Source organism: Monodelphis domestica, chromosome 1 (assembly GCF_027887165.1).
Source record: "Monodelphis domestica isolate mMonDom1 chromosome 1, mMonDom1.pri, whole genome shotgun sequence".
Taxonomy (NCBI): Eukaryota; Metazoa; Chordata; class Mammalia; order Didelphimorphia; family Didelphidae; genus Monodelphis; species Monodelphis domestica.
The window spans coordinates 724762022-724784931 of record NC_077227.1 but is presented as its reverse complement, the minus strand read 5'-3'; the positions used below and the strand labels follow the sequence as shown (position 1 = coordinate 724784931).

Sequence of the window (22910 nt, the reverse complement as noted above, 5' to 3'; positions counted from 1 at the left end):
GAAGCAACATGGTTGCTAACCCTGCCCCCAAAGGGTTTCAGAAAGATGTACTTGGGACTAAGATACGAGCCTTGAAGAGGACCAAACATTTAAGAGTGACACTAGAGTCTATAGTCATCCTAATGTGTCCAGCTACTCCATAAGAATTTATAAGAGACAAATGAAATAAGCAATTGTACTACCTGTAGGGTGAGGCTTGGATATTTCTTTGATTTGTTCGAGCTGAGATATTTGGATGAAATCTTCTTGCTGAACAGCGGGAGCTGGGACAGAGAGAACATCACCTGGTGCAGAAATAATTTGAGCTGCCTCTGTAGGTGCTACAAATACATATTACTCAAGGCAAATTCTTATTTCTCATGCTTATCACTCAAAAACACAGAGATATCTGCAAGTATTAATGATCACCATATTTGGCACACATCTTCAAATACATGGAATGCATCTGGACAGATAATCTATACCCAGGGAGCTAGACAAATGCCCCACCCAGGAGACTCCCTCCCAGGTAGGCCACTGAGCAAGTGGGTCAGGCAGTCTTAATTGGCACTAAGATAACTGAGTGTTTACTTGAAAGAAGAAGCTTTTAGCAGCAGAGGAAAGTCAAATGAACAGTGAGCCATTCAATGACTGCCACACAAGTGGAGGAAGCTTGTGCAAAGTCTTGAATCACAAGATGGGAAAAAGAACATGGAATGAGGAAGGAAGGAAGAATGGAAGAATAGCCTGGAGAACAAGACGAGGAAATGGGAGAGCTAAGAGGAATAAATGTAGCTATAGGCTGGGAGGCAGATGGAGAGAGTGGGATTGTGGGCAACAATAGCACCCAAGATTATCTCCACTTCCATCCTGTCTGGCTGCAAATGAAGGAAGGGAGGGAAGATGATCCAAAATATGAATAAAAATTTGCAAAGAGAAGGATATAATTCCAGAGTTATAAGGCAAAAAGCAATGCAAAGAAGAAAGAAGAGTTAAAGAGAACCTTCTACCACCAAGGCTGTAGAAGGAAGATCCCATCCACAACTGAAAATAAAGGAGGAAATGATGAGAAAGAAACACTAAGAGATCTGTTTTTAGGTGGACACATATATTCACAAAATAATAATAGGAGAGTGGAATTGGAGGTATATATGAGGACCAGCCACCAGGAAAGATAGCTCTTAGGATGGAAGCTGAGGAAAATGGGAAATGAAGCCAAGGAGGAATGGTTTACAAAAGCAGGCAACATGAGAAAAAAAGAAGTTTTATTATCTATACACTATCAATGAACTGTACGAAAAAATGGGCCCACATTAAGCTTGGATAAGGCTTCCGAAGCCTGAGGGTCATTGCCACAGTACTTAGAACCCTGAGGAAGGTCAGTTCCTGCTGTCCATTCTCATTCTCTAACTATGGCCTAAGAAAGTAAACCATTTCAGGACTTCCTAGACACCAATAGTTGAACTAAGTCCATCATCTCCACAAGCTAAGGCTATACCAGATAACCCAAAAAATCATGGATAAGTACTGACAGCAGGAAGAGCTGAAGTTTGAGGGCAGGTAGCCAGGCAGAGAAGCAAATAGGTTTGAAAGGATAGATTAGCTAGCTTTGGAGGGTTAAGTTAAAAAGGTTGAGGGATCTCTCTCTCCCCCCATCCCTCTTCTCCCTCTCAACTCTTTCTTCTCTCTCTCTTTGCCTCCCCAGAACTCTCTCACTTCTCTCTTTTTCAAGGGGCAGGGAAGGGGAGGACACCAAGAAGAACAAAGTAGCAGAAAGGTTTTGGGAATGAGACTAGCCACGAGTACGGGCTGCTCTGCTCCTTCCTTGCCACATGCATTTTGTTGCCAGCCAAGAGCCAGACCTGAGATTCAAAGGATCATGAAAGAATCTCCCTTGCAGACTCTACCAATAATGAAAGGGACATTATGCTTTTGGGTACAAAAATATCAAAGCTACTTATTTATTTCTATTTAACTTTAAAACATCAGGATAAAAGTGAAGTACCTGAAGCTGAAGAACTTGGAGTGTCTCTCTTGTGTTTCTGGAGTTTTGAGGAAGGTATAGACTCTTTCTTTACTTCTGACAAGCTAGAAATTTTTAGTGGACCAGGTTCAATCTTGGAAACAGAAACAACATTTCAGTTCCAGAAATTCCAGAAGTAGCAGACAACAATTTCCAACTAAAATAAATGACTTTGACAGGAACCAAGAAAGCCAAATAATAATTATAATGGTGAAAGTGAATGAAAAACAACCACAAAACAACTGAATAGCATAGAATTAGAAAGGCCAATGACTGTTTTGTCCCCAAGAGAATGGGAGCTCCATTTTGGAGTGGCTCAGGGTGGCATCTGAATCCTTGAATCCTTTCTACCCCAGACGCTGACCCAATGTGACCCTGGTTGAGTCAGTATCTCTGGGCCTCAGAGGTGCCTCCCCTGTAAAATGAAGAGGTTGAATTCCATGACTTCTCAGGTCTCTCCCACCTCTAAATCCACAAGCCAGGACCCTTTTTGGAAAGGGGAGGGCAGGGTGGTGGTGGTGCAAGGATATGAATATAGACATTCCAGATGTTGGGTTTATGTGCATTGGTTGGCTTGGATGACCTGATTTTTTCCTCTTTTCTATTCTTTGTTATAAAAGATGGCTCTTTAGGATAGATGTGAGAAGAACTCTATTGGGAAATGTGGTAATACACAAACAAAAACTTAGAAATAAAAATTTATTTTAAAAAAGTAAAATTAAAAACATTCAAACTTTGGGGGGGAAACATAAAAGGGCCCAAAGTCCTAACTGTTGCAAGAAGGAAAAAAAAATATTACTTTTAGTCTCAATTATTGACAGCACAATACATTAGAGAACTGAGAACTCAGCTTAGCTGGATGGAGAAATTTCTTATTGCAGTTGAAAGCTCACCCATGGACGTATGCCATCCAGCCTTCCTGACAAGAGCAATAGCAGACTCGAAATGAAAAGAGAGCCATGTTATTGGATGTGCCCTGTGGGAAATGGGCTCTTCTTGATTACGCACATTTGTTACAAAGGCTTTATTTTATTGTTGTTGTTGTTGAAATGAAGGGGGGAATAAATGTTTGCTCATTTAAAAAAATAATAAAATAAAATTTAAAAAATAAACCTGAAAAAATTATAATATCTTTTGAAAATTCATGTTTTGTGAGAAATGTATGTTTAGTTAGTGTTCCATTATTCAGGAAATGAGTCATCTAGTTAATTACCCAAGGTCTCTCTCTCTTTCTTCACCCCAATTACTAGTCTACATGTTTTTTTCTGACCTCAGTACTCTTTACTACACATTTTCACTCACCTGCAGAGAGCACCAATTGAGTGCTAATACAACCTAAAGTTTGACTTACCCCCTCCCTATTCTACTTCCCAGTCATGCAATGCTGATGTCAGAAGTGAATAGCATAAGCTCTTGGAGTTCAGGGTCTTACATCAGTAGGTGCTTAATAAATGTCTGCTGCATTCATTACTACAAATGGATAATGAACCTCTTTTTTTAAGTCAAGAGAGCTGGGTTCAAATGCCAATTATGGAACTATGGGCAAGAGACAAACAGTTGGAGACAGTTTTCTAATCTGTAAAATGTGCATCATTCACCTCAAGGGGATGTTGTAAGGCGAGTGCTTTGAAACCATTAAGGACCATCCAGATATAAGTAACTATTATTCCCCTCATGAAAAACCAAAGTTTCTGATTCCTCACTAACTAGATATTAATGGAAATGTTCACTTTTATTTAACTGATAAGTAGTGACCCCACTAATGGGAAGGAACTTTGAGAAACAGAGAGGAGTATAGAAAGTGGTGGGGGTGTAGAAAGGACCCTGGACCAAGGGTCAGATGTGGGCCTTAATTTCATCTTCTATAAGGGAAGAGTTTGGTAACTCTCTTCAAACAACCCACAATGTCTGTGATTCCTAATCTCAAGGACCTTTTAGTCTAGTGGAGAAAGTAAGACATATCAAAGTGAAAAGATCATCAATTCTAGGAGCTAGCGGACTTGACTATCGACCAAGGCAAACCTCTTCCCTCCTCCATCCACCCTGGCCCACTTCTCATTTAAAACAAATGAGGAAACTAGAGTCCAGAGGGTTACCTGTCCAAGGTCACAGAGGCCCTCATGCATGTGGATGATAGCCAAAGACATGGGGCCAGAGCAGCTAAGGTGCTGTCCCAGTGTCCCCGGGTGGACATGGAGCAGATCTGAGTTTGAAACCCAGGTCTCCTGACTCCCAGTCTAATGCCATTTCTATAACACCGTCCTGAGCTCAGAGCTGGGCCTGTCTCCGGAGCTCTGACCTTCCAGGTTCATACTCCTCCTCCATGATTCACAAAGAATACCAACATTTGCTTTCCCACTTATGACCCCATTAGGTTTTTACAACATTCCGCTGGAGAAAGAGGAATCAGTATTTTATGACAATTAATGTGGAAGCTACCTGTAGAGCTAAGAGTAGCTGAGGCATGAAAACATTAAGAGTCAGAAGGAGAAGACGCCAACAGGAATGCCAGGACAGGGGAAGTGAGATGGATTGTTAAGGAGAGGGTAGGACTTGGTGCCTTATGGGAAATTGGGATGAGAGGATTTTCAGATGATTGAGGATTCAAACATGGGAAATTGAGGAAATGGGGAGACTACGTGCACAATAAAAACAACAGCAAGAAGTAGGATCTAGTTGGAGAGTTGGTTTTCATTTTAAACACACCATGTCTGAAATGATATTAAGGCATCCAAGTAAAAATATCCATGAAATAAAGGGGGGGAGGGGGGGGACAGAGGTATTTACTTATAAGTTATATACAGAGCCAGTAAAGTGGCTCAGTGGATAGAGTGCCAGGCCTGGAGACACCTCCTAGCTATGTAATCCTGAGCAAGTCACTTGACCTCAATTGCCTAGTCCTTACCACTCTTCTGTCTTAGAACCAATAGTGTATCAGTTCTAAGATAGAAAATAAAGAGATTTATTTTTTTAGTGTTACACAGAGAAATCAAAGTTGAAAGTTGTGAGTGACAAAAAAGATCCGTGAGAAATAACCCACAGGAGGCAGGAAAGGGAATCACTTTCTACTCAATTCTAGGCTCAGATGGTTTCCTCTAGCCATTCCCTGGGGCCACAGACCTTAAAATAGAAATGCTCGGGTGGGGATGGGCTAGCAAACTATTATAGACTCTAAGCAGGTCTATTTTAAGCTGCCTAAGGCCCATTTCACTAGGCCCTCACAATAATCTTATGAGTTTGGGGCTATGTGTTTGGACAGAGAAACAAAATCCTGTGATTTCCCAAGGGGGCATAGCTAGTATGTCTGGGATAAGCCTGGAGCCCAGATTTTCCACACTCCACACTGAATCTTCTCTGCTGAGCTGTGTCTCTGGACAGCAGATGGCCAATTGGAGTCTCAACTTCCCACAGTCAAAGAAGGGCCAGGAATGACCATCCTAGCACATGAGAAAACCCCGCATCTGTTCAGACAACAGGCTATCTCCTCTCCCCAAACAGACCACATCAGATTGAAGACAGCTAGGTGGCTCAGTGGAGGGTGTGAATAGAGTTGGGAGGACCTGGGCTCAAATATGACCTCAAATATTTCCTAGCTGTATGACCCTGGACAAGTCACTTAACCCTTGCTCTTCTGTCTTAAGAGTTGTTATTAAAGAAAGTAAGAGGTTTTGGGGTTTTTCTAAGTATATATCACATAGAGGAAGACTGTGCAAAGTAATAAAGAATGCTAATAAATGCTTTTTTTTTTGTAAAGGCGTTGAGTGTTTTTAATAGTCATTTAATCTGGTGACAAAGAGTATTGACATTACTGTCTATTAAAAGGTTTCAGATATATTTATGGACTAAGAAAAGCAAACTACATAACAGAGACCTGAAGTTTCAGGTACAACACTCTTTTTGTCTATTCTACTATTTACATAACTATGCCCATTTTATATTTGGTATGTTTGTGTTAAGTTCCAAATAAATCTATTAGAGTAATTTTTAAAAAAATCTATAGTTTGTCCTGAATTCTCTCAGGTTTCCATAATCCAGAGATACAAGAACCAATGTTATTTTCTATTATTTCTTGTTTCTTTCAAAAGACTTAGTCCTCTCAATCACATGTTCACATTCTGGGCATTAGTTTTTTATTCCTGCATTTTTTTAGCATATCTAATATGCTAAATAACTTTGGAATTTCAAACACACAGAGCCTAGTGGAATAGAAATAAAAAGGAACAAAAAATAAGAACAGGGCTTTCAGATCTTCATTTTGCATTAGCTCACTGAATGAACAGGGCAATTAATAACATCTCAGAGACTCATCTGTGAAATAAGAGGACTGGGTTGTCACAAGAGAAGAAGGAAGGTATTTTTCCAGCTCTATTATTCTATGACTTACCACTAAAAAATAGAAGACTAACTTAAGAGAAATTAGATTAATTTGAAGTTTTGGCGAATGTGAGCCACTAGGAGGCTCAGTGGATAGAGAGCCAGGCCTAGAGATGGAAAGTCCTGGGTTCAAAACTAGTTTCAGATACTTCCTAGCTGTGTGACCCTGGGCAAGTCATTTAACACCCTTGCCTAGCTCTTACTGCTCTTCCATATCTTGGTATCAATTCCAAGACAGAAGATAAAGAGTTTAAAAGGAAAAAAATTTGTTTGGCAAATACAAATCTGGGAATATTTGTGAATGAATAAAAATTTTCCCACAAAAATATTTTTCTATCCTCATTTCTTTACAATTATATCTTAGCAATGTCATTACAAAAGAATAAAAACCATGACTTGTACAAGGATAAAAAGCTGACTACAATCAGCAAAATACAGGTCATGCACACATTAAAGACAAAACACAGGAGCAAAGGAAGCAAAGATAAAGACAGAGGCAGGCAGACCAGAGGCAGGTGCCATTGGGAAGAGATCCCAAGTGTCTTAGCCTGTAGTTCATCCTTTTGGTTCTACTATGTTAACGTGAAAGTTTTATGTAGCAGCTGACCCCTTATTTTGTTTATTTGCTCATAATGATTGTTACTTATCTTATAATTAAACAATTAAAAAAACAAAATCAAGTCTTACCGGTTTCTTTAGCAGTGACGGTTTCTCGGAAGAACCAAGGACCATCTCAAAGACTTTCTCAGAAAAAGGTACAGCCTTTTCTACACTGTCTCGGAAACTTTGGTCCCATTTAGCATATAGAATAGTTCCACCAACACCACCACCAATAAACAAGAGGCCTGCTCCAGCAATTTTGCCTGCAGAGAGCCTAAAACAAAGAAAAAGGAAATACTTAAAATTGAGAGAGAGGTTCTGAATATTATCTGATTAAACAAAATATGAGAAATAATTTAAAATTTCAGAATAACATTTTCTCCATCACAACCATCTCCTCAGGGTTTCCTTAGCACTATTTTCCTAGAATCCGTTAAGAAACCACAAATAAGGAAATCAGTTATTTTATTCTTAAACCTGACATCTATGATACTATGGCAGGAAGCAAGTAACCTGCTCAATTCCTAAAGAAGAGGGAAAAGCAAATCCTCAAGAAGACAAAGATAGAGCCATTTAGGAACCAGGGCTACCAAGAGCAGAAAAGAGGGAGAGAGTCTGGCTTTGAACCCTAAAGAGATTCAATAAAATTGACTTAGCAGGCAACATTTTCTAAGCTTCTCCCCAATTAGTGATATCTCTGTGCCAGTGGCTTAAGAATAAAAAGGTGTCCAAGGCATTTTACAGGAGCCCTCAAACCAAACTTGACACACAGGGAGTGCTTGATACCTTGGAGCTTTTGAAACATGCAGGGCAATATGCCAGCCACTGGAAATGGAACCTGATTCAATCCCAAATAAACTTTTCCAAAGGATAGATCAAATTTAGGACCCCATAAAAAAAGAGAGCTGAATTACAAAAGAACCAAAAAGGCCTCAAAGAGAATATTTCTTCCAGGTTCAGTCTTAGGGCACAAAACCTAAGCTGTCACTGCAAGACTCCTCTGTGTCCATTTGCCCAAAATATAGGAAAAGGCTTTAAATAAAGATTACTTTTCTCCACGTAAAACCAAAAACACACACAAAGCTTATTTTAGAAGCATAAAAACTTTAGCTAGCATAATAATAATGCCAATGATAACTATCACTTACATGGCACCTATTATGGGCCAGGCACTCAGCTAAAAGTTAGCTCTAGAAATACATTATCTCATTTGATCCTCACAATAACTCTGGGAAGTAGGTGCTATTATTATTATCATTATCATCATTCCCATTTTACACTTGAGACAGAGCTAAAATGACTTGCCCAAGGGCACACAGATAGTTAAGTGTCTGAGGCAGAATTTGAACTTAGGTCTTCCTGACTCCAGGCTCAGGATTCTATCCATTGTGCTACTTAGCTGCTTCAGAAAATCTCCTACTCTTCAATATCTTACCACCTCATGGCTCTTTCCCTGCTGCCTAGAAATTCACCCAAGTCTCCCCCATCCTTGTGTTCTTGCATTTGGCACCATGTCTGGCTCAAAGGAGGAGCTTAATAATTGTTTGCTGAATATATTAACAATCAACTTTGAAAGTGTTAAAAAAAAAACATAATTCCAGAGAAATCATCCTGATTGGGGTGGCCTCAAGAAAAACCTAAAGAATACCTGGCCAAGGCAGGAATTTATTTTTCTTGATGATACATGACTTTAAAAGGAGAGTTTGTTTTCCTTGACTTCTCAATTTGGGAAAAGAGAAGGCTGATCTTAGTTGTTTTTTTTTTAATTTAAAAAATAATTTTATAAAATTAAAAGACTTGCTGGTTTTTTTGTAATTTAAAACAATTTACAATGATGAAATATTCACTTATATACCCAGAGTTTCTTGTTGTAGAATATCTTCGGCATGGTCTCAAGGGACGAAGTATAAATTTTCCGCAGAGGCAATTCTAAGGAGGAATAAGAACACACAGAATGAAAGCTAAATAAAATAAAAATACATGTATTCTTAAGAGCATCAAGGTAGCACAGTAAATAAGAGTGTTAGGCCTAGAGTCTGGAGAACCTGGGAGCAAAACTGGCCTCAGATACTTCCTAGCTGACCCTGGATAAGTCACTTAACTCCCACTGCCTAGCTCTTGCCACTCTTCTGTCTTTGAATTGATACTAAGACAGAAGGTAAGGGATGTATGCATGTATTCTCAAGTCAGTATATACAAGAAGCAGGCCTCACAAATATTTTTATTTCATAAAAATTAATTTTTAAAAAATTCAAACAATTTCCACTAATCAGTTTGATCTCAAACAACCATCATCTGTGAAATAAACACCACGATTTCATGGAAAGAACATTTATCTGAAATTCAAGAGGCAGAGTTCTAGGACCAGGCTGGGGAATCTTGGGCAAGAAATCAAAAATAGTTGGAAATCCAAGACCTCTGACAGTATTACACCCAACATACCCAAATTTTATCAAATGCATACCAGGAAAGTAGTATGCAGTTTTCACTACCTCTAAAGGCAGCCCACTCAACTTTTTTATATCGACATTTTTATTTATAAGTGTTATTTAAATTTTCGTTACTTATTAAAAACAAATACAGTAATGTATCAAAAACGGCAGGAATGCCAAGACATTGTGAATACGAGTATATGTAACTATGCATTTGTTGTTAACTGATTTATTAAAAGAAACAAGTTGTAGGTTATTAACTTTACCAAGGTAGCAACAAAGTCTCTCATGCGTTTCAAATGAATTTTGTGGTTACTAGATGACTTTACTTAACACAACTTTAAATCTAAGTGACTAGGTTTGGCTCGGTATCATTTCATTTACGTCTTTCTTGGTTTCTTCATATTTGTTATTTCTTACAATAATATTCCATTATATTCATGTCATTATTTATTCAGCTATTCCCATTATTAGGTTTATTCCACTTCTAGTTATTAGTAAGGATAACATTGGTTTACATTTCTATAAGGCTGTATGATTTGTGATTTACGCGTTGTCTCTCTCATCATGACAATAATCCAAATACTTACTCTACTCATTTTTCAGATGAGGAAACGAAGGATTCCCAAAGTCAAGAAATTCATTTAGAGTCACACAGCTAATAAGCATCTGAGGCTAAAGTCAAACTCAGGCTTCCTGATTTTGCTAATAAGAAGGCACGGAGACAGAATCAATAGGTGTTGAAACTAGGTTTGAGTTCACAGCATTCATGTTCAGATTCTATCATTTACTTACTACTACCTGCCTGGCCTAGGACAAATCACCTAGCTTCTCTAGTCCTCAGTTTCCTATCTAGAAAATGAGACTGAACTTGATGACCTTCTCCAAAGGGCCTTCCAACTCTAAATTCATGCTTCTAAGATGCCCAGTCCAACACTCTACTATCTATTATGACACACTGAAGCTTTTCCTTATGTGAAAAACTGAGCCTTTTTACCCTTCATCCAATGACCCTAATTCTGCCTTCTAAAACTGCCAAACTACATTTTTAATGTCTCTTCAACCCGCTAAATACTTAGACATCTCTCACATTCTCTTCCAAATCTGTCTAACCCCAAATTCCTATCCATTCTATTGTAGTTCATCAATGTCCTCCCTAAAATGTGGGGCCTACAACTATATACAGTCTCCTAGAAATAGTCTGACCAGGACAGAGTATGAAGGGACTGTTGCCTCCTTCACTCTAGGCATCAGGCCTCTCTTAAGGCAACTTAAAGTCTTATTAGTTTGTGGATTGCCTTGTTGCACTTTTAACTAATAATGAGCTTCCTAAGGTTTTGTTCCTCTTAGGTCAAGCAGTTAATTCCTTTTCCAATTCTTTCTTCCACAGCTCTCATTTCTCTTTCATGTTTTCCTTAAGACCCCTAATTTCATTTATAAAAAATATTTCTAACTTTAAAAAAACTTCTTTTCTGGGAATTCTGAGTTTGTGCCCAAGCTGTGTTTTCCTGTGAGGCATTGCTTATAGGTGTTTTGTTGCAATTGTCTCCTTGTTTATGGCAGCCTCACCATCATAAGAGCTCTCGATTGGTAACGTGTCCTACTCTTTGTACTTCCCAACTTCAGACTTGATAGTAGAGCTGGGGCTCTGTACCCTTCTGGAAGGAAGGTCATGGGTTGGTCCTGTTGCTGCTTTCCTATGCATTTTAAGTATCACATTATCCCCAGGATCTTAGGGACAGGCTAGGGAGCTGCAAGCTCTCCTTACTCCCAAAATGTTCTAATTCTGGGCAAGGCATGATCCCTGCTCCCCTGATCTGAACTCTACAATTTCCTGCCCTGGGTTTAGGTCTGAACAACAGCTGACTGCTACTGGCCTCTGTCCCAATCAGTCCGCTAGGAAGCTACAGTGGTTCCAAGTGACAGAACTGCAGGCTTCCCTTTAGTTGGTGGATATAGGCTCTGGTTCTTCCAAAACTGTAGGCACAGAACCCCTGCTCTGCTCCTGGGGTCCAAGCCCAGCTACTCCTGCTGCTGTCAGAACTTCTTTCTTAGTTCACCTGAGAAACGGGTTTTGGATCTGTGACACAGCTGGGCTGTGCAGCTCTACAAAGCTGCCAGGTGGCCCTGACCCAGTCAGTGCCCCAGGGCACCACTTCTCTCTGGGACAGTACACCCAGTCCCCAGGGTCTACACACCTCTCTGTCCAAATGGCTCACAAATGAGGCATTTTTCAATATTCTCCCTGAGAACTGAGTCTGGCACTTTTTAGGTACTTGATGGGAGTTTTTATAGAAGTTTACTGCATTGTTCCCAACCTCTTGGCTCTGACTTAGTAAAATGGATTTTAAAATGAAAGGATTGGGGGTGGGGGTGGGGGGGTGGGGAGGTACAGCTAGTGAACAGAGAGCCAGGCATAGAGACAGGAGATTCTAAGATCAAATCTAGCTTCAGACATGTGCTAACTGCATAAACCTGGGCAAAATACTTAAGCCCCACTGCTTAGTCCTTACTGCTTTTCTGCCTCGGAACTGACAGTATTTACTTTAAACAACCAGAAGGTAAGGTTTAAAAAGATCGTTGAAGGGATAACTTCTGAGGATTCCCTCTAATACATGGGTACTGAGGCCACCATTGGTTATGCCAGGTCCTCTCCCATTACCATGACCTTTTAAAATAAGAGAATCAGAATCACAGAATGTTAGAACTGGACAGGGCCATAGAGCACTAGGGCTACAAGGGGAGCTTCATATCATTATCATCAAGCATCTATTCAGCACTTACAAATGTCACATTCTACAAGAAGCCTTTCCTGATGCCTCCTCCTCTTTGATTTCCAATTTATCCTTCCTATAGCTTGTCTGTACATAGCTGTTTGTCTGTTTTATCCCCCATTAGAGGAGCAGGGCCTGGCTTTTACCTTTCTTTTAGCATTCCCCTACCACTTAGCACAGTGCCCAGCACACAGTAGGCACTTAATAGAGATTTCCCAATTGTGTTAATTGCTTAGGAGACAAAGAAAAGCCTTCCTTCCAAGCTCTCCTCCAATTACCCTGCCTGTTATCTTCTATGTATGCAGAATAGTTGTCTGCATACTGTCTCTCCCATTAAACTCTGAGCTCCCTGAGAGCGAGCAGAACAGTTTTTACTTTTGTTGCTTTGGTATCAATTAAAGTCTGGCACTAAGTAAACAAATGTTTATTGACCTGACCTGAGAAGGGGAAAAAAAAAGCTAAATATAGTGCTTTTTATTTTTTTTATAACCTTTGACTGAGCTTCAGGCAAAAATGAGAAAAAAATTAGATAACTATGTAAGGAGTTGGAATATTTTTAAGTATAGTATAGATTGTGGGGCACAACTATTATTAATCTTCAATAGAGAAAGTAAATTGTTTTTGCACTGATCTTACTTGATTCACTGGAGAGATTCTGCATCTTTAGTGTTATCACCAGAAAAATGATGTCTAAGTCAGCCAGGCAAGAATTCATGTGAATTACCTGAAAATTTCATTTGCTTTGGCAGAGCAGACCTACACTTTTGGTTAAGAGTAGGCACAGGTTTTTCAGAGTTCTCAATTTGTATCCCTCAGCTCTCAAACATGGCAAAGTCAGCCAATGTTTGCTCTTGCTCAGCCCTATTAAGTGCTAAGTGGAGAATACAGAAGTTGATTAGGACTCATCTGGTTCTCAAGAAATTTATACTTTGGATGGGCCCACATAAGAAATAAGTGGATACATCCAGAGAAAGAACTGTGGGAATAGAAACACAGAAGAAAAACATATGATTGATCACATGGTTCAATGGGGCTATGATTGGGGATAGTGACTTTAAATGACTCTATTGCAAATAGTAATAATATGAAAATATAAAAAAGAAAAAGAAATAAGTAGATAATTTCATATAGCTTATAGTAAAAAAAGTAGCAACATGTATTAGAAACATTGCTTCTAAGAAGGGTTTTTAAAAATTCAGAATTTTGTTAGAATTTGGATTACACAGAAGGGATAGTGAGAGAGTCAGGAAGAATCCCAGACTCTTAAGAGAAGGTTGACAGAATCAGGCTAACAAGAAATGAGGTTAAAGAAACAAAGGAACTGAAAACCAAGAAAGCAGAAGGAACAATGAAGCCAGGAGGAGGTCATGGCAGTATTTAGGGCAGGTGGGAGAGCATAGAGGGGTAGACAGTACAAATGGTGAAGGGATGATATAAAGCATTGAAAAAGCAGATCATAGCCTCTCCACAATACTTAGTACACTGCTAACCATAAAGTAGCCTAGGGCCTCAATCAGGTATTGAGGCCAAGATTTCTGGCCAAAGTAACTAGGGGAAAGATGTCCAACTGACAGAAGTGGAAAATTTGGGAAGAGACGTTGAATGGTGACTCAGAAGGGCAGACCAGTAAAATAAGTTAGACCAAGGTTTTTCATTTTCAAAAACTGGGATAGGCTCATGACTGTTAAAAGGCAGAATCTAGTGACTAGCAAAGAGAATGGAGTTGTCAGAGCTAGGGTGAAAGCCAGGGATCTAAAATATAAATAATTAGGTGGAACACATTATTTTTGAGACTGAAAATGAGAGGAAAAACAAGGAGCTAGAGACATACTAGAGAGAAGAGGCAAGGGTAAACAAGAGAACTCAAAGCAGACAGCTTAATCTTCATTAAAGAATATAAGAATTCAATCTCAGGAGCAAAAAGAAAGTCAGAACTACTCTTCTGGGTAAAGGAAGAATAAGAACCCATCAGCAGCTTAGTCACAAAAACCATACAATAATGAAACTGAAAGAGACCATTTTGTCCAACTGCTTCATTTTACAAATGAAGAAAAAGTGAAAATCCCAAAAGTTAAGTGACTTACATGTCAGACCAACATTTCAGAATAAGCTTAAGACAAAGTTAGTTGTCTATCAGCTTCCAGGAATACTAGTTCTCTTCAGCAGAGGATGTTAGGTATTAGGAGAGTAATGCTAAAGGTAATATAGTCTCTGAAAACCCACTCTGGAGTTACAGAATCATAGAATCTGAAAGTCAGAAGGGACCACAGTGGCCATTTAGTCTATATACTGGAAGAATTCTCACATGTGATTGTTGTAAACCTTGAAATTTCTCAGACTTGTGAATGTTAAAAATTTCCCCACTGGACTGGGAACATTCCCCATTTTGATGAGAAAATTCCTTGCTATGGGAGGTCCTCTACTCCACCCGTACTTAAGACTGCTTTAGGGGAGAAAAACTTCTTGCTAAACAATGAAAGTACTTGGACCCATGCTTATAATAAGGCAAGGAGTTCTTTGAGCCATGCCTGTGTTTAGAATTGATACAATGAGATGCTAGGTACCTAAAAGGGTCGGGCAAGTTTTCTCTTAATGAGATTAGTTGACTCAGCTGTGTTTTCACTGGTTCAGACTTACTGAGGAGATTTGTCGACTTAGTAGGAATTCAGATGGGCAGTCCTTTGGAAAACGTCTACAGGGATTGGTAGATGTAAGGACTTAGGGGAGGTGACATAGGAGAAAAACCCCTATATAAGAAAAAGCAGAATCTCTTGAGAAAGAATACTTTTGGAGGATCTCTGATGAGGATCGCTTGGGAAGAATATCTTGAGAGAGGCTCTGGAGAAGGGAAGCTCTTGGAGGACAATATCTAAAGAGATCTCGCTGGAGCTCCTCTGAGTGGACTCTGTCCCTCTGGAGAGAGGCCCTTTAGAACAGTCTCTGGCTGGAAGGCTCTTTAAGGAGGACTCTGGCTGGAACTCTCTCTGGTGAAGTCAGCTGAGATGGAGCTGGCCTGGTGTCACTAGAATCCTTGCTTAGACAGACCTTGTGGTGAGTATTAAAGGACTAACTGACTGATCTCTCTCTCTTAAGACTCGGGTCTAGGCCATGTTGGCTTAAGGCCCTTCATACTTATTTCCTTTTTCTCTCTTTCTCTCTTTTCTTTAATTCCACATTTGTATTAATTAAAATCTCTATAAAACCCAGTTGACTTAGGTATTTGAATAATTGGGAATATTTCCCTGGCGACCACCTTATATTTGATTGAAAAACCAAGACACTGTAGTGAAATATATTTTCTGCGGTCAAATTTACTCACCCTCTCTTATATCTATCACAATTTATATCTTCCACCATTTTAACTCACTACAGTTTACAACATCACTCTTTTAACTGTTACAGTTTAAGGCCTTCAACCATTTTAAATCTAACATTGTCCAGCCTTTGCCTAAAGAGCTCTGAAGTGAAGGGCCTATATACAAGGTATATGAGGAAATGTTTCAAATGTATTGGACAAAGAATCATTTCTCAATAGACAAATAGTCATGGGCAGTTTTCAAAGAAATTTATGCTATTAACAGTCATATGAGAAGATGTTCCAAGTCACCAATAATTAAGGAAATGCAAATTAACACAACTTGGAAGTTCCACTTCATACCTATCAGACTGGCAAAGATGGCAAATGGGGGAGGCATTACGCTAATACACTACTAGAAGAGCTGTGAATTGGTCTAACCATTCTCTAGAAGGTATGTTGGCATTCAGGCCAACATTCAAAACTCTGCCCAAAAAGTTATTACTTTTGCACTCCCTTTTGCCAAAGTCATACTACTACTCATACCCCCACCCCCAAAGGGATCAAAAAAGAATTCGTACTTACAAAAATATTCACAGAAGCTCTCTTCATAGTAGCTAAAAACTGTAAAGTCAGAGAGTATCTACTTATCAGGGAACAGCTAAACTAATCATGATCTATGAATGTCATAGAATATCACTGTGACATCAGAATGACAAAATTGACAGCTTCAGAGGAAACTGGGAAGAGCTCTATGAACTGATGAAGGGTGAATTGAGAACTATAAGAACAATTTCTAAAATAACAACACTATCAAGAAAAATACCTCAAAGACTTGAGAACTCCAGTAAAAAATTATAAACCTGAAGTCCACAGAAATAACACCTGCCAAAGAGGTGATGGACTTAAAATGCAAATTGTGACCTACATTTTTTGATATGGCCAATGTGTTATATTTGTTATGGGTTTTTTCAAAGTTCAATGAGGGAAAAGGGAGAAATAATAAATGTAAGAATGTATTTTTAGAGGAAAAAATATATATTATCCACCATCTCCCTTCAGAGCAGAGATTACACAGCTGTTAGATATAGTTGCTTCAGTCAACTTTCCTTTTTTTTTTAAAGAGGGCTCAATGGGAAATGGATGTTATTCTTGAAATAGAGAAAGTAAACTGAGGGAAATTATTTTTATTCTATTTTTATTTATACTGTAATTTGAAAACTATAAAAATCATTAAGAGAATACTTGTATTAGAATGTCAACAATCATGACTTCTTCACTGTTTCCCCAATCCCACACAAGTTAAGGAAATAGTTGTGATTCTATGGTGTCAAGGTAAAGTCTTGAACTCCAACATGCCAAGGGATCTAAATGAAAACTCATTGTTATGATGAATATTCCTTTGAACAACAGGTTATAATCCGTTTGTATCTCTTGATTCTATAACATTTTCCTACATTTCCTTCCATAAATTCGCCAAAAGACAAACCAGGCCAGTGCCTTCCTTTTCAAATCTGGGCTGAGTGAAGGTGCCCTATAGATTGTCCATCCAATTGCCAATAAGATCCTGGACTACAGTGTTTCTTATCCACTTAGTTTTCCCTGGATGGTTAATCAGATAGAACAAGCTCTTTTAAGTGATTATGGCTCTTATCCCTAAATGATCCTAGCACAACTTTTTCAAAAGGTAAGAACAGCAAGGAATGCCCCCAGAGAGTGTGGGTGGTAGCAAGTCTTAACAGTAAGGTACCAATTAAGTGGGTGGCCTGTTGCAACATTTCAAGGCATGTGATTGGGCTACAAACCTTGCCCTCCATTACTTGGTAGAGTTGTTGTCATGACATCATAAAGAAAAAGGTTCTGAAAGATGATACTCAAAGTCCTCCCCACAATAAGAGAAGTTCATTAGAGTTTTAAAATTATATATATTTTTAAGTTGTATAAAGCAACAATAATTATAAAATGATCAAATACACAAAAATTAGCATGCTATAGAGAATGCAAAAAGCAAAATAAGAATATTCACTAATTAAAAATTTAAAAATAGCAACAAAATTAGAAAAAGTTTACAGAAAAAAAAAATCAGGAGGCCAGAATGAAACAAAATGTTACATTTTATTTTTATTGCTAACAGTAATACATATCTTCTTAAACAAACTTTCAATAACTGATTTAAAGATTTATGGACACTTTTTCTATTCTGTATTTGAATGTTTTTGTTGAAGGTTTCTAAGCTTAGAATAAATTTTACAAGATAGTGGTCTTTTATAGGGATAGAGAAACCAGCGGGGCAGATAGCTTAATCAGTTCTGCCACTTCCAGCAAACCAGCTCCCAAGAAGATCCCCAGAGATCATTTTCCTGGGTAATATTGTAAATCCTGGAGTACTATTCTGACCTGCCTTGGAGTCAAGAAAACTTGTATTCAGAACCTTCCAATGACACCCCACCTCTCCCAAATATGTGATCATGGGAAATTCCATTAGGCAACTCTCCAAAACTAAAAAGTTATATATAGCTAAATTCCCAGGTCTGCATGGAACTGAAGTTTCTAACCGGGTGGTCACCACCCTGATGAAATAAAAGTCATGGCCAAAGACTTTCGAAAAACCCAGGAAGGACACCATTAGAGCTAAAGTTTTGCCTATTAACTCCAAAAAAAAAAAAAAAACCTTTCCCTGGGTCGAGCCATGTCTCGCTTAAGCATAGATTTGGCTTCTGGGAGTGGAGATATGATCCTGAGGAGGACCCAGGCAACCGGATGGTATAGAGAGCCCAAATGCAAATAAACGGGGGTGGGGTGGGGGTGGTGGCGGCAGGACCCGCACAAAAAAGACAAGCGGACACTACTCGGTTTACAAAACTTGGTACCAAGGTGCCAGTATAATCTCTTCTTTCTCTCTGCGCTTACGTCCCCTGTGCGTGCATGCTGCTTTTATGGTGCTCAGACCAGACTGCTTTACAGGACATTCTCATTCAGGGTCTCCCCAATGTTTTAATGCAGTTTTAGGCTATCAACGTAAATCCAAAGTACTTGATTACAAGCATTCTTCCAGGCGTCTTATGACTGTAGGGTCGGTACTCCCTGTCATTAGCCCAGGAAGGGTGTCCGGGCACAAGGTCATGTCTCCAGTCCTTCTGAGAGGACCCTGACATAGCACCTTCCGGGTTTTCCCACTACTTAGCTGTTCTACGTAAGACCAGTGAGAACAGAGCCTCGACTCCCGGACCAGTAATAAGCTTGCATTCAGTGCCCTCTCCGCGAAGAAAAGGAAATTTTAAAGGCCAGTCCGCGTCCCAGGGGAGGACCAACCTAGCCGCCGACAGCCTCCAAACTACCCCTCCCAGCAGCCCAAGCGGCCGCTCTTCTCCTAAACCAGGCTGTCCAGGCACCTGGGGTGGCCTGAGGCCTGCTGGGAAATGTAGTCCCCTGCAGTTTTCCCCCCCGCTCCGGGTTCCCGGGCCCGCCCCTCGACCTTCAGCCACTGGCTGAGGCCGCCAGGACACGCGGCGCACCAGCCACCCAGCCTTCGCAGGCTTCTATTGGCCTTAGTCGGCGAGCGGCGAGAAGGGATTGGAGAAGCGCCGCGAAGCCCCGCCCATGCTCCCGCCAGCCCACCCCGCCACCACTTTTTCTCTCTCCCCACCCCAACAATCACCCCTAATTCATTCAATTCTAGGGTCTTTTATCCAAATAACGGCCGCCCACCCCCGAGGTCTCGCGAGGCCCCCAGGCGCGTGGTCGGCCTTGCGCGAGCTCGCTCTGCCGGGCCTGGCCGAAGTCTCCCCGCCCCTTCGCCTTCCGTTGGTGGCCCCGCGCGCCCCCCGCGCTCACCTGGGCGGCGGCGCTCACGCCCGTTAGCTGATAGACCCGCAGCATCTCCTCGGGCCGATGGGACGCGCGTGTGGGGGCGAGCTGTCGCGAGCACGGGAGGGCGTACGTATGTGTTCCCCAGCCGCCCCCTCAGCGCCAAGCCCGGCAGCACGCAGGAGAGGGGAAACCGGCGGAACCGCGCAAGCGCAAACCTCCCGCCGCCCCGCCGGATTGACGGAGCCGGAAAGGGGCGAGCGAGGGAAGTGCTGATTGACGGCCTACGGCAGCTAATAGGGACGCTGGCGGCGTAGGGTGGGATTGGTGAGAAGAGAGGAAAAGGCCCGCCCTCTTAGGTCGGTCCCAAGCCTAGTAATGTGGGTAGCGTCAGGGGGCACGGCCTGGAGGGCTGGCTTCCGGCTTCCGGCTTCCGATCTGGAATCCGCTAGTTGGTAAGGAAACTGAGCAGTGGAGCCAGAAACACCGTTTTCGAGCCAAGCTGAGCACCTGCGATATTGTTCATATGTCTTGGTTAAGCCACATCTTAGCAATGTCATTGACCTCTCTCCCAGGAGCTCAGGCCATCCGCGTGGGGGCGGTGACGACGCAGGATGCATGGCTGGGAGCCGAGTAGGCTCGGTCAGAGTTCGTCGCTGTCGTTTCAGAGACCCAGGAAACGTGGAAATCGTTTGGGCATGCCCTGCCCTCAAGGGGCTTACATTCTAAAGAACCACGATGTATAATTCAGTGATTGACCTTGTGGCCGCGGGCTCAGTGGACAGAGCATTACATTAGACAATTAATTAAAAAAAAAAAAAACCTCACTGTGCTTCAGTTTCCTCCTATGTAAAATAAAGAAATCGGTTTCCAAGTCCTCCCCGGAAGTAAATTTTGTGATCCAGCATCACCCCAGAGGCAAAATACAAGTTTAGATTTTCTGAAATCCGGAGACAATGCTCTCACATTTGTGTAAATATTATTCTCAGTACAATGTTAGCTTCCTAACATATATTTTTTAGTTACCATGCCCTAGGCATGGCACAGTGTTTACCACATAATAGGTGCTTACTCTGTTGGTTGAATTAAATAGTGGGATTCTGCTTGGTCCCCAGGTAATGTCCTGAGAATAATGGGTAGAAGCTCTGATGGGGTAGAATTTGATTCAACAGAAAAAATTATTTCCTCACCTCTATCTTTTAGAATCCCTACTTTTCTTCAATGCTCAGCCACAGTCCACTTCCTACCTTAGTCCTTTCAATCTTACCTTCAAGTGATAGTGACCCCATCACCTCCTCAAACTGCAATTATAATTGTTTTTCTTGCTTACGTATGTGTGGAGTGAGAAATTAGTGTTATTCTAAAGTTATTAATGGTTATTGATATCTCCCAAAAGTTAGAGACCAGTAGGGGCCTTTCTCTTCAAGCTCCCTACAAGATAAGATTACTCCACCCTTCTCCCAGGAGGACTGTTTCTTGGATGTATCCTACAATATAGCTATTCTCCAATTTCTTGAAGATGTTAATTTGCTTGAATGTGGCCATTGTAAAGCTACTCAAAAGTACTGTCTCCAGCCTCTTGAAATATTAATTCTATTGTTTCTTCCTATATATTGGAAGTGTCTCTATAAACCTAGGAACATCTTCCTATCAGGAACTTTGTATGAGAGTTTTCCCATCTGTCAGTCTGTTCCCTGGTGCCTCAGAGGTAAACATGACTAGATCTCTTTCTCTGTAACTCTGGGGGCCATTATGCTTTGGGTCAATGACTTTAGGCAGTGCCCCCACAATTCTCTCAATAAAGCATTACATTTTAAGTGATGGTTCTCCCTCGTCATACTGTTTAATGGTGGTTAATGAGGATGTACTTTGGATTTTCAAGGTCCCCTCCATTTCCACTCCACACAACTCTACACATATCTCTTGTTAACTTGGATAAAATACCAAACTATTTAAGTAGTCAGAAAAACCAAGTCTTTAATCAGGAAAGGGACAGGTGCAATATTTGACCACTACACAGAGCCCAGTGCCAAGAAATTTACAGGGCCTATACCCTGGGACCATGCAAAAATATCCCTGGGAGTATCACCATACTAGATAATGGTTCTGAGGAACAATAGAATTTGGGGAACTTATATACCTTTTGGGAAACTAAGGGACAGGGAAAAATGATTGACTGACATTACCTAGGCCACAAGGAAATGGGAGTGTCCAAACTACACTGACTGGATACTATCAGGCTTGGGAAAGGAACCATAGCCAGAGGCTGGGGTATCTGGGAGTGGCCTAATTACAATAGATATTAAAAGAATATTCCCTGCCCAGGTGTTGATCTTCTTGGGAATGCACCTCTGATAAAATGAGGAAAACTTCTAAGACTAAAAGGGTACTTAACATTTGGTTAGATCTGCTAGCTCCACCTAAACTAATCATCCATAGTCTGAAATGAGACATATTCTCAGGGAACCAGGGATAAACTTGGGAAGTGTGAAGACTGGATTTAGCTCTCCCCATTATAACAATGAAGATACTTAGCTCTTCCTTTATTGTGAAGATTAAATTGTAATCCTCTGATTGTAACAATGAAGGTTCTTAGCTCTTCCTTTATTGGGAAGATTGAATTGTAATCCACAATCTATTTTTAGATTTTAATCCCCCAAAAGGTGATAACTCAGTATTTGAAGTATATCCACCCATTTTAACTACAAAAAGGTGTTAAGTAACTACAAAAGGTGAACTAACCGAAAAAGGTGTTAAGTAATCCAAAAGGTATAATCTAACCAAAGAAGGTGTGAACTAAAGAATGGGCAATCCTGGAGAAAAGCATCTGCTGTGATTGGCATATGTGAAATTTAGGGGAAATGACACAAGAGAAAAAGATCTTTAAAAAGAGGATCAGAGGCTAGAAAAAGATATTGGATTCGAGATTCCAGTTAGATGGAGGATTCTCAGACTTGGAGTTGGACTGGAGGAACTGGACCCCTGGAGGAACTCGTACAGGAGACCTCAAACTGCTTTCCCTTTTAGACAGTCACCAAAGGTGAGTGAAAGGCTTAGTGACCTTACCTTTCTGGAGGCATGAAGCCTCGAGGAAAAGCCCATCCTCTTGAGACTCTCACCCCCTGGCTGAGACTTAGAAATTCTTACTGGTATCAGTGGAAGCCAGAGCTCGCTCTCTCCCTCTCTCCCTCTCTCTCTCTCTCTCTCTCTCTCTCTCTCTCTCTCTCTCTCTCTCTCTCTCTCTCTCTCTCTCTCTCTCTCTCTCGTTTCTTAATATCTTCCCTCTGTTGTAAATAAACTACCATAAATTCTATTTACTTTAGTAATTCATTTTGGGATTTAGAAATTAAATCCCTGGTGACCACCTATAAAAATATTCAAGTCCAACCACAATTAAATCTAACAGAAGTCTCCAGATTTCAAGTTGCTACAAACTTGGAGGTTTCTAGATTCTAAGCTGACACTTAGAAGGTAAAATTCTTTGAGTACAAGGACTTTCCTTTTTTTTTAAACCTTTACTTTTTGTGTTAGCAACAACTCTTAAGACAAGAACAAAAGTGGATAAGTGACTTGCCCAGGGTCACATAGTGTGAATTTTAGATTTACTCCACCCTGCTTAGTCTAAC

The 22910-nt window shown here is 40.6% G+C and overlaps 1 protein-coding gene across 7 annotated transcripts in view; it reads right to left on the bottom strand.

The window, feature by feature from the left end:
* Positions 1-19586, bottom strand: part of IMMT (inner membrane mitochondrial protein) — a 40537-nt gene extending 20951 nt beyond the window's left edge. For 2 of the 7 annotated variants that reach the window (XM_007477731.3, XM_056813267.1), the window contains exons 1-5: positions 19312-19574; positions 8832-8905; positions 7064-7250; positions 1985-2096; positions 183-284 (exon numbers count right to left, since the gene is read on the bottom strand). In XM_007477731.3, coding sequence (XP_007477793.2) covers positions 183-284; positions 1985-2096; positions 7064-7250; positions 8832-8905; positions 19312-19356 — 520 coding nt within the window. In that variant the 5' untranslated portion in view covers positions 19357-19574. Of the gene's footprint in view, positions 1-182; positions 321-1984; positions 2097-7063; positions 7251-8831; positions 8906-19311 lie in introns of all 7 variants that reach the window. The other 5 variants (XM_007477728.3, XM_007477729.3, XM_007477733.3 and 2 more) reach the window with 3 other exon arrangements.
* Between the last annotated feature and the right edge of the window lie 3324 nt (positions 19587-22910).